This window comes from Ctenocephalides felis, unplaced genomic scaffold (genome assembly GCF_003426905.1).
Source record: "Ctenocephalides felis isolate EL2017-DRISC unplaced genomic scaffold, ASM342690v1 CF-g0.4_SCAFFOLD_00845, whole genome shotgun sequence".
Classification (NCBI taxonomy): Eukaryota; Metazoa; Arthropoda; class Insecta; order Siphonaptera; family Pulicidae; genus Ctenocephalides; species Ctenocephalides felis.
In genome coordinates, this window is record NW_020536999.1 from 84,072,931 (window position 1) to 84,084,394 (window position 11,464).

The following is an 11,464-nucleotide window of genomic DNA, read 5'->3' on the forward strand; positions in this document are numbered from 1 at the left end:
TCACAAACTTCAAAAAGGCTGCGGTAATCCGCGTGTTCATTTACGCACCTTCACAATTTGACATTCTTCTTCGTTTTCTATGACGTTTCTACTGATTGGGCAACACCAACACATTTCAACTGCGAATTAAACGGCGCAAAAATTTGAAATTATATATTACATAGTCAAATGGAAAAATATTAGATGTTAGTCTAATATTAGTTTAAAATTATTAACTTCCCGTAAGTTATAGTAATCGCAAAAAAAATCGAAAATGAAAATGTTTATATATCTTTACGTTTCAGAGGTTTTTGAATATTTTGGCATACCTTAGAAAAATGGATGTATGTGTGTGTGTGTGTGCGTGTATCTGTGTGCGGATACAAATTTTTGTCGACGATTTCGGGAACACGAATGAAGCGATTTGAATAATTCAAAAAACATTCGATTCGTATTGATAAGGAGACGTGCTGATTAGTTTTTGGCGAAGGCCGGTCTAGCCGTTCCGAAGATATGGGGCAAAAAGTGCCAAAAACGGTAACTCAGGTTTTAGGAGAACGAAGCGTCCGATTTGAATAATTCAAAAAACATTTTACTTGTATTAACAAGATAAAGAACTGATCAAATTTTCATAAAGGCAGGTCTAGCGGTTTCGGAGATCTAGTAAAAAAAGTAACAAAAAAATCTGGCGGTCAAAAATGATCATCACATCAAATTATCAGATATTTTATAGACATTTTAACAATAAGTATAAATTTTGTTTACATTCCTATGGGTTCCGTACCAATGCTTGACCGTTAGACGGCGGCGCGGCGCTTACGCGCTTTGATATTTTGTCTCTATGCAGTTAAAGCAGTACGATTGCTTTGAAAAAAAGTTCAGAATTTTCAAAATATTCCAAAATACACTTTTCTTCAAAAAGCCTTTTTTTCAAAAAAAAGTAAATTTTTGTCAAAAATTTATAGTTTCTCAAAAATCTAATTTTTCAGAGTAAATTTTTTTTCTAAAATGTTAATCTATAAAAAAAAAATAATTTTTGGTACGGAAAGTTCCAGCAATTTGCCTTAAGGCACGATGCCATGCCCCACTAGTTTAAAATTTTATTTTTATTGAATCATTTAGTGTTGAATTTCCCAAACTCTTGAGAATGCTTTGATAAACTAAGATATGGTATACCTATAGAACACATTGTTTTAAACATAAAGGGTGCATTCGACTTGGACGCTTACGCGCTGTGAGCGCTCACGCTTATAAGCACGAATTTTTAGCGTTCGACTAGGCCGATAAGCGCTCAGAATCGATAACTAAATTCCGTTCGTTTTGGATACTGTGAGCGTCAATAAGCATCAAAATGACGGCAACTGGCGGTAACGGTAATTGTGTAAATTTTATTACTTTCTGGATCATTCAGCGGGATTATAAAGAATTTAACAATTAATAAATAAATTAAATTTGGTTAGCTTATGCTTAATTAATAGTAATATTAAAATTAAAATTTAAAATTATTTAAAATTAATTGAATTTAAAATTAATTAATTTAATGTTAATATTAATACTAAAAAATAAATGTGATATACAACTTGGCATTTTTGCGAGATTATAAAGAATTTAATAATTAATAAATAAATGAAATTTGGTTAGCTTATGCTTAATTAATAGTAATATAAATTTAAAATTATTTAAAATTAATTGAATTTAAAATTAATTAATTTAATATTAAATTAATACTAAAAAATAAATGTGATATACAACTTGGCATTTTTGCGAGATTATAAAGAATTTAATAATTAATAAATAAATGAAATTTGGTTAGCTTATGCTTAATTAATAGTAATATTAAATTTAAAATTATTTAAAATTAATTGAATTTAAAATTAATTAATTTAATATTAATATTAATACTAAAAAATAAATGTGATATACAACTCGGCATTTTTGCGGGATTATAAAGAATTTAACAATTAATAAATGAATGAAATTTGGTTAGTTTATGCTTAATTAATAGTAATATTAAAATTAAATTTAAAATTATTTAAAATTAATTAAATTTAAAATTAATCAATATTAATATTAATATTAAAAAATAATTGTGGTATACAGCTTGCCATTTTTGCGGGATTATAAAGAATTTGACAATTAATAAATAAATGAAATGACAGATAGTAAAAACAACTGACGCTCACGCTCACGCTGCCCTACCTCTGTGGCGTGAGCACGTATGAGCGCAAAATATGTGCTACGAGCATCCCACGATGGTGCTACGACATAGACCTTACACAATTGTATTGTATAAGGTCTATGTGCTACGAGCGTACTTATGTGACACTCACAGCGCCAAGTCGAACGATGAAAGCGCGCTCACGGCGTGCTCACAGCGCGTAAGCGTCCAAGTCGAACGCACCCAAAGTGCTCAATCATAGAACGGACTGTGACGTCACATGTCTGAGCGAACATAGCCGACGACAATCGCGGACTCTCTCGATTGATTAATTGTCATATGTCATATGTTTTATTTGAATTATATAAAGGCAATTGTGATAACTAATGATTTTGTAAGAAATGGTATTAATAATATTTATCATAATAGTTAATTTAATTCAAATATTTGTGATAGTTTTATTTTAACTAGTTGAAAGTGGCTTTAGCCTTAAGGCAACTAAAATTGAGATTCAGATATTTATATAAAAATTTCAACTAATTATTTCGAAACTACAGTTATCGCTTTAAATTAAATCTAAACATTGCGATTTCGAACAGAATTTTTTCAAACACATTTGAAGTATTTCTAATTATGTTCATTATATTGCACGGACACGTGCTTTGTATGTCCTAAAATTCCAGCTCATTATTCCACATTTTAATGAATTGACGATGTTTGACTCATCGCATCACAAAAGCAACTTTTGACACAAATTTTTAATATAATATTTTTTCAAACTTTGATGAAATTTTAAAGTTAAACTAACTTGCAGTGGGTGCGTAAAATTTTAGTATGCTGTTCAGAATCGTGATATCTATCAACATAAAAAGTTTCATCAAAAAAAATTTTTTAACAGTTATTTACAAAGAACCGACTCGGCCGATCTCTGTCCAAAACTAAGTAGGACAATTCAGGATTGTGAGCTAAAACGTGGACGAGAAGTATTACAATTTTATGCAAATTACAAAAAAACTGCTTATCGAGATACATGCATTTTAGAGAAAATGTTGATTAAAGGTCTAATTTTGACAAACGCCAAAAAACGCGATTTTTTCTTTTAAACTCTGACGAATCTTTGCCAAAAACTAATCAGGTCGATTCCCAACTAATATATCTTACCAACGGTTTTTGAATTTTCAAAATCGATTGCGAGCTAAAACGTGGACGAAAAAATTTTCACTTTTCTGCGATATACAAAGAAACGGCTCAGCCGATCGTAGCACAAAACGCTAGTCCTTGTCGAGATACATCAAATGAATTTTAGCTGGAAGTACTAAAACATAGTCAGATGGTTTTTGTTTGATTATTGGTTGTTATGTTTTTCGTTTAGTTTTCACAATATATAATTGCTCAAAGTTAAATTGGACCCGCCTTACCTTATATATGTGTTTTTTTTTTAAATAATCTGGGTCTTTGATGTGAGTCAAAATTTGACCTTTCCTCGACGTTTTCTTGTCTGAACCGATGTTAAAATTTAAAAACTATAAAATGTAACTGGATAAGCGCTTGCGTTAATTAGTTTTTTGAGACAATTGGTCGATCCGTTTTTTTACTATTGGCAGAAAAGTGCAAAAAATATCGTTCATGTTTTTGTCAAAAATTCTTAACCGTTTTTGCTTAAACTATTCGATTGATATCATTTGGAAATAAATGATTTCTGGCGAAGATCGGTCAAGTCGTTTCTTTTTCATAATAGATTGTCATTTTTTTGCGATTTTAGTGAAACTTTGCATGACGATAGAGTTTCTGCTCTAAATGAACGTACTAAACTATATTGAGGCCTGCGATAAGTATAGTTTAGGCGCTTAAGCGCTTTTAATAAATTCTCCGTGTGTATGTATTCGGCTTCGTATTTCGTATGTGTTCGTTTTCTAAATGTGTAATATTCATACCATTTTTCAAAAATAACTACTATATTTGAAAAAATAATAATTTGCAATAGTTCCTCACTTCAAAATGATTTACAGCGATTAGGTATACTTCTCTAAATCAGTCATTATTAACTTCCCGTAGAGTAGTTATAGTAATGGGCCGAAAATCTAAAATGAAATTTGTTGCATTTCTCGACGTTTTGAAGGTTTTTTTTTGAACACTTTGGCATACTTCAGAAAAAATGGCTGTGTGTGTTTTGTATGTCCGCATTTATTCGTCCACGTTTTTGGGCGCACGGATCAACCGATTTGAATGGTTCAAAAAACATTCGATTCTTATTGATAGGGAGATGTGCTGATTAGTTTTTGGCAAAGACAGGTCCAGCAGTTACAGAGATACGGAGAAAAGAGTGCAGAAAATACAAATCGAGTTTTTGAGAGAACGGAGTATCCGATTTGAATGATTAAAAACATTGAGATTGTAATGATTGTGAGATGAGGGGATTAGTTTTTGGCAAAGGCAGGTTCAGCAATTTCGAGGATACTGAGCTAAATGTGCAAAAAATGGCAGTTTTTAAGAGATCTGAGCTACCGATTTAAATGATTCAAAGAACTTTCTGCTTGTCTTAACAAAATAATTGATTTTGAAAAAAAAATTCCATTTTTTTTTTTTTTTAGTTTTTTGTATATCGAAAATGAGCTAAATGTGCAAAAAATGGCAGTTTTTAAGAGAACTGAGCTACCGATTTGAATGATTCAAAAAACTTTCTGCTTGTTGTGACAAAATAATTGCTTTTGAAAAAAAATGTTGTTCCAATTTTTGTTTAATTTTTTTTTGTATATCGAAAATAATTCAGATTTTAATTTTAATACTGACTAAAAAGTTTAAAATTTATATACTCTAAATAAATAGTTTTAACTTTGCAATTCAGTTTATATAATTCTTATAAATATTAGACATTGTTACAATATTTATAATAATCTATTTGAAAACTTTTAAAATTCATCGAACATTTCGTTACGGTACGGGAAGTTCCAGCAATTTGCCTTAAGGCACGATGCCATACACCACTAGTTTAGATATTGATTAAGTTAGTTAATGATTCAATAAGAATTTGCAGTAATGAATTGTAAGAATAGCATCTGGCCTTCTGATGTATATCAAAAGCCAACAAATAAAAAAAAAGTCGTCTATTTACAGATGTAAGGATTACTGAAAGTTCATGCAAAAGGGCCACTAACAATCAGTTTAATCTTTTTATTTTTGAATGAATTTTTTTTCCTAAACTGTAATAAAACTATTATTCGCAATACGATTAGAAAATTCTTAAATTTTAGGGTTTTTGACTCCGCCATTCGTCTACAATCAGTTAAGTATTCAAGTTATAAAATGTGTTTGGTAACAAAATATATAAATAAAATCATTATGAAGTAATTTTGTTGTTGAATTAGTATTTTATCTAAGTCTTAAAACAGGCTCAGGGAAGGGTCATGACCCCCGTGACCCCCCTGGATCCGCCACTATCAGCACGATTCCCAACCAATGTCTTTCGAACAGTTTTTGAATTTTCAAAATTGATTCAAAATTGCGGGCTAAAACGTGGACGAAAACTTTTTCACTTTTCCGCTATTTATAAAGAAACAGCTCGACCGATCGTCGCACAAAACTGATAAACGCTAGTCCTCATAGAGATACATTAAATGGCTTTTAAATTTTTTAAATCAGTCCAGCCATTTTTGAGAAAACGTCGATTTACGGCAAAAAATCGCTGTTCACATACACATGCTTTATCCAAATTTGGTATCATTCGATTCAGAATGGCTTGAAACGTTGAGAAAACATAAAATTAGCGAATCTGATTTTTTTATGAAAACAAACTTCTCCTTTGGGAAGTTAATTAAAGTCACGCTTCAGATATGATCGGAAAGTCATTGTAATTAGCATTTAGGAGTTGAACCTTTATTAGAGAAGTAAAGTAATTGCTCATTAATAAATTCTATAATATTCGTTCACACAGTGGACAGCTGATATAACAATCTTGAACTATTTCATTAACACTATCAATAAATAAACTCAATTTATTCTTCATTATTTATAAAAATATGCAACTTTCTAATACTTTTAATAGCCATCATGATCGAAGAACATGTAGACTTTATCCAAACTTCCAAAAGTGTGTGAGATATAATTCTGAAAAAGATATCTTCGGCATGATAGAATAAAGCTGTGCTACTTTAATGTTTTTCAATATCTATGCAGAGAATTATTATTAAACAACGGCTAAAGAAATATTGTTTTCACAATTTCACTCATCATGTATTTGTATTTGAAACACTTCATGAATTTAAATTAATATACATTTATTGACAGCTTGATTTTTAACTTCCCATAGGGTAAGTTATTGTAATAGGCCGAAAATCGGAATTGAAAATTTTTACATTTCTCGACGTTTTGAAGGTTTCTGAACGTTTTGGCATACCTCAGAAAAAATGGATGTGTGTGTGTGTGTGTATGCATGTATGGATACAAATTTTCAGTCACGTTTCCGGGCAAACGGATCAACCGATTTGAATGGTTCAAAAAGCATTCGATTCCTATCGATAGGGAAAAGAGCTGATTAGTTTTTGGCAAAGGCAGGTCCAGCCGTTTCGAGGATACAGAGCAAAGAGTGCAGAAAATAGAAATCGACTTTTTGAGAGAACGGAGTATCCGATTTGAATGATCTAAAAAACATTCAATTAGTAATGATTGGGAGAAGTGTTTATTAGTTTTTGGCAAAAGCAGGCCCAGCCATTTCGAAGATACGGAGCTAAATATGTAAAAAATGGCAGTTTTTGAGAGAACTAAGCGTCCGATTTAAATGATTCAAAGAACTTTCTGCTTGTCTTAACAAAATAATTGATTTTGTAAAAAAAAAATTATTTTTTTTTTTTTTTTAGTTTTTTGTATATCGAAAATAATTCAGATTTTATTTTTAATTCTGACTATAGTTCTAATATACTTTAAACAAATAATTTCAACTTTGCAATTCAGTTTATATAATTCTTATAAATATTAGACAATGTTACAATATTTTTAATAATCTATTTGAAAACATTGAGTATTCCTCGAACATTTCGTTACGGTACGGGAAGTTCCAGTAATTTGCCTTAAGGCACGATGCCACCCACCCAACTAGTTGTTTTTTGGTCTGACGTTAACAAAAACGAAGCGTATGGTTTTCCAAATCGTGAACGGGCAACGTATAACTGCCCATGTGAAAAACAATGATTTTATAAATAATCTATTTGAAATTTATCTCGCAAACACTAAGCGATTGGCCTTGCAACTTGTTATTGCGAACACAAGGCGAACTGGAAATTGCAATCGTTTGAAGTCAAACCAAATCGCCAGCAATTTTTGATTGAATGGTGAAATTCAGTGCGAGTACATCATTATACTTTGCGGCAAGAATTGTTCGTTGACTTAACCAAGCATAATTCTGATAATTCTCACTAAAGTCATTACTCGAATTTTTAATTACGGTGCGTGAAGTTCCAGCAATTTGCATTAAGGCACGATGCCATGCACCACTAATTTTCTTAGCTATAAACCTTGCGGAGAGACCTTTCCAACGAATGCAAAATTATCGAAATCGGTTCGTGCGTTCTGGAGTTATTTCCTCAGGAAGGAAAACTCGACTTATTTTTATATATGTAGAAGACAACGAATAATACAAATTTCTTCAATAAACTTATTACGTTTATTTATTTATTTATTTATTCATAAGCAAGCCGTAATCAATTAATAATAATACATATTATTTCAGGCTCTTGTCAAGAAAATCATTCGTTTCGTACACGGCACAAATGTTCATTTGTTTTATTATTTTCACTGTACAATCAAAACAATCATACTAACGCGACACGACGACCAATCACAATCGACCCATATAGAAATGATATCATCGAGAGCGAATGACGAATCATTGGCACTCAACTCGGCCGTAACGCTTTTTTCGTTGCATTTGTACGGATTTACACCCTAGTCGCGCCTGAAGAAATTTTACTTAAAAAACACACACACACAAAAATAATTTTTTTCTAAGTTATGCCAAAATGTTCAGAAACTTTCAAAACGTTTCTTCTGGCCAAGATATGCAAAAATTTTCAATTTAAATTTTTGGGCGATTACAATAACTAACCCCACAGGATGTTAAAAAATAAACTTTTTGAGAAGATTCTACTAACAATTATGGCTCAATTGCAAGCTTTATTAAGCCTGGAATGAATATAGAACATAACACAATATAAAATATTCACACTAATCATTGATAACACTGTTTATTTATTTGATATTTTATGTATATGAATTAATTCATACATCTAATCATAAATTTTTATAAGCAGCCATATGTAATCTTTTAACTAATTTTTTAAATACTAATTACTCATTGGTATGAGCAACCATGTGCTTTTTTAAGGTATTTGATTGTTTGAATACCTTATTGCACATTTTGCTTTTGAAGGGGCGGTCTTCAGTATGAATGTCTTATCACAAACTTGGCAAATGTGGGGTTGTTCACCAGTGTAGATGAGCATATGTCTATTCAAGCTACTTGATGCTGTAAATGTCTTTCCATATATTTTACATTTATTAGGACGTGCCCCATTGTGAATTAGCATAGGTTTGTTCAAGTTACTCGATTGTGTTAATTTCTTGTCACAAATTTGGCAAATATGAGGACGTTCACCTGGCCCCTTTGCAGTATGAGTGCGAAGATTTCGTTTTCGATTACTTGATTCATTCAAATGTAAAATTTGTTCCATTGCAAAGGCACAAATGTGTTGATCTAAATGATATTTTTCAGTAAATGCTTTACCGCACTTTGTACATGTGAAATGTTTTTCACATGTATAAGATTTTATATGTATTTCTAATGCACTTGCATCTGAAAAAGACTCTGAACAATATGTATCCTTATGACAATAATTTAAGATATGCTGTTCTGAATGAGGCAACTTTCTAAATGTTCTATGACACTTGTCACATTTATAAGAAGGAGTTTGAATTAATTCCTGTTTGACATCTTCTTCTATTTTTACAATAGAGTTCATAAATCTCTTTAGACATGTTTTGTCATCCTCTGAATACGATTCAGGGTCTTCCTCAACTTCCGGTTTAATGTCTTCGATTGGATATTCTTGTGGTTCAGTTTTAATTATCGGATCACCAGCAGCTTCTGACATTTTGAGATATTTGTGCACTGAGAATGTTCTATAAGCATTAACAAAAAGAGTTGGTTAGTTTAAATGAACTATTGTTAAATATGATAATTCATTTCACTGTAGAATTTATGTTAAAAGTTTATGTGAATAATAATACAACCGTTTATGCAGAAGGATAAAAACAGACTGACAAATTATATGTTCTTTAACTAAACACATGCATTACAAACATTATTAATAATCACTTGTTTTACATAAAACAAAATACAAACATATATATGTTACGGTAAATGTGCATATTTCGGTGAATGTGCTCATTTGGCGAATATGAGTTTAACGCGCGGGTGAAATACTAATTCATATATTTATATTTATATTTATATTTATATTTATATTTATATTTATATTTATATTTATATTTATATTTATATTTATATTTATATTTATATTTATATTTATATTTATATTTATATTTATATTTATATTTATATTTATATTTATATTTATATTTATATTTATCTTTCTATCTTTCTATTTCTCTTTCTATTCTCTTTCATATTTATCTTTTCTCTTTCTATTTATCTTTCTATTTATATTTCTATTCTCTTTCTATTTCTCTTTCTCTTTCCTTTCTCTTTCTCTTTCTCTTTCTCTTTCTATTTCTCTTCTCTTTCTCTTTCTCTTTCTCTTTATCTTTCTCTTTCTCTTTCTCTTTCTCTTTCTCTTCCTCTTTCTCTTCTCCTTTCTCTTTCTCTTTCTATTTCTTTTCTCTTTCTCTTTCTCTTTCTCTTTCTCTTTCTCTTTCTCTTTCTCTTTCTTCTTTTCTCTTCTCTTTCTCTTTCTCTTCTCTTTCTCTTTCTCTTTTCTCTTTCTCTTCTCTTTCTCTTTCTCTTTCTCTTTCTCTTTCTCTTCTCTTTCTCTTTCTCTTTCTCTTTCTCTTTCTCTTTCTCTTTCTCTTTCCTCTTTCTCTTTCTCTTCTCTTCTTTTCTCTTTCTCTTTCTCTTCTCTTTCTCTTTCTCTTCTCTTTTCTCTTTCTCTTTCTCTTTCTCTTTCTCTTTCTCTTTCCTCTTTCTCCTTTCTCTTTCTCTTTTCTCTTTCTCTTTCTCTTTCTCTTTCTCTTTCTCTTTCTCTTTCTCTTTCTCTTTCTCTTTCTCTTTCTCTTTCTCTTTCTCTTCCCCTCTTTCTCTTTCTCTTTCTCTTTCTCTTTCCTCTTTCTCTTTCTGTTTCTCTTTCTCTTTCTCTTTCTCTTTCCTCTTTCTCTTTCTCTTCTCTTTCTCTTTCTCTTTCTCTTTCTCTTTCCTCTTTCTCTTTTCTCTTTCTCTTTCTCTTTCTCTTTCTCTTTCTCTTTTCTCTTTCTCTTTCTCTTTCTCTTTCTCTTTCTCTTTCTCTTCTCTTTCTTCTCTTTCTCTTTCTCTTTCTCTTTCTCTTTCTTCTTTCTCTTTCTCTTTCTCTTTCTCTTTCTCTTTCTCTTTCTCTTTTCTCTTTTCTTTTCTCTCCTTCTTTTCGTTCCTCTGCCCCTTTCTCCCCCTTCTCTTCCTCTTGCTCCCTTCCCCCTTTCTTTCTTCCCTCTTCCCTCTGCCCTCTTCCCTCTTTCCTTCCTCCCTCTTCCCTCTTCCCCCTTCCTCTTCCCTCTTTCCCTCTTCTTCCTCCCTCTTTCCTCCTCCTGCTTCCCTCTTTGCTCCTCTCTCTTCCTCTTTCCTCTTCCCTCTTCAGTTCTCCTCTTCCGATTCACTACTTTACTATTCAACTGCTATTATATATCTTGATCAAAATGAACAAATCTTCAACAGAATGTTATTAATCATTTATCACCATAACACCATTTTGGTACAAAATTTGTAACATGCTTGACGTATTTCGCGCATAGTCTTTATTGCGCATGCGTCAAATACGCGAGATATTCATAAGACCGATCCAAGTACGCACGTACACCATTGTTTTAATTTGATTGTTTGAGAACACGCCACATTCACCTAGCGTTTTGGGGAATGTGCACATTTACCGGTGAATGTGCACATTCACCGAGAGTGCACATTTACCGTAACATATACATAAACATAATAGACACAGAGCGTTTAGTATCAAACTTCAACATTCACTAGAAATACAAATAAAAACATTAGTTGTTGACAGTTGGAGCATGGAGTATGATTTTAGAGAGTGCATTGCATTTATACTCTCGTAACATTTTATAGGAATGAATGTT

At 31.3% G+C, this 11,464-nt stretch overlaps 2 protein-coding genes across 2 annotated transcripts; both read right to left on the reverse strand.

Moving 5' to 3' along the window:
* Positions 1–8,289: 8,289 nt before the first annotated feature.
* Positions 8,290–9,279, reverse strand: LOC113391136 (gastrula zinc finger protein XlCGF7.1-like). Its single transcript, XM_026627099.1, has 2 exons — positions 8,534–9,279; positions 8,290–8,311 (listed from the first exon to the last, which is right to left on the reverse strand). The coding sequence occupies exons 1-2, from the start codon at positions 9,277–9,279 to the stop codon at positions 8,290–8,292; spliced, it is 768 nt and encodes a 255-aa protein (XP_026482884.1).
* Positions 9,280–10,167: 888 nt separating this feature from the next.
* LOC113391138 (putative uncharacterized protein DDB_G0271982) lies at positions 10,168–11,193 on the reverse strand (the record flags this gene model as incomplete). Its single annotated transcript, XM_026627100.1, has 3 exons — positions 11,189–11,193; positions 10,774–10,978; positions 10,168–10,455 (listed from the first exon to the last, which is right to left on the reverse strand). Coding segments are annotated over exons 1-3 (498 nt in total), but the record flags the coding sequence as incomplete, so codon positions are not given.
* Positions 11,194–11,464: the final 271 nt, after the last annotated feature.

Coding starts and splice junctions, on each gene's coding strand:
- LOC113391136 (XM_026627099.1), bottom strand. CDS start 9,279: ATGTCAGAAGCTGCTGGTGATCCGATAATTAAAACTGAACCACAAGAA. Junction 8,312..8,533: donor AAAGCAAAATGTGCAATAAG/GTATTCAAACAA, acceptor TATTCATTCCAG/GCTTAATAAAGCTTGCAATT.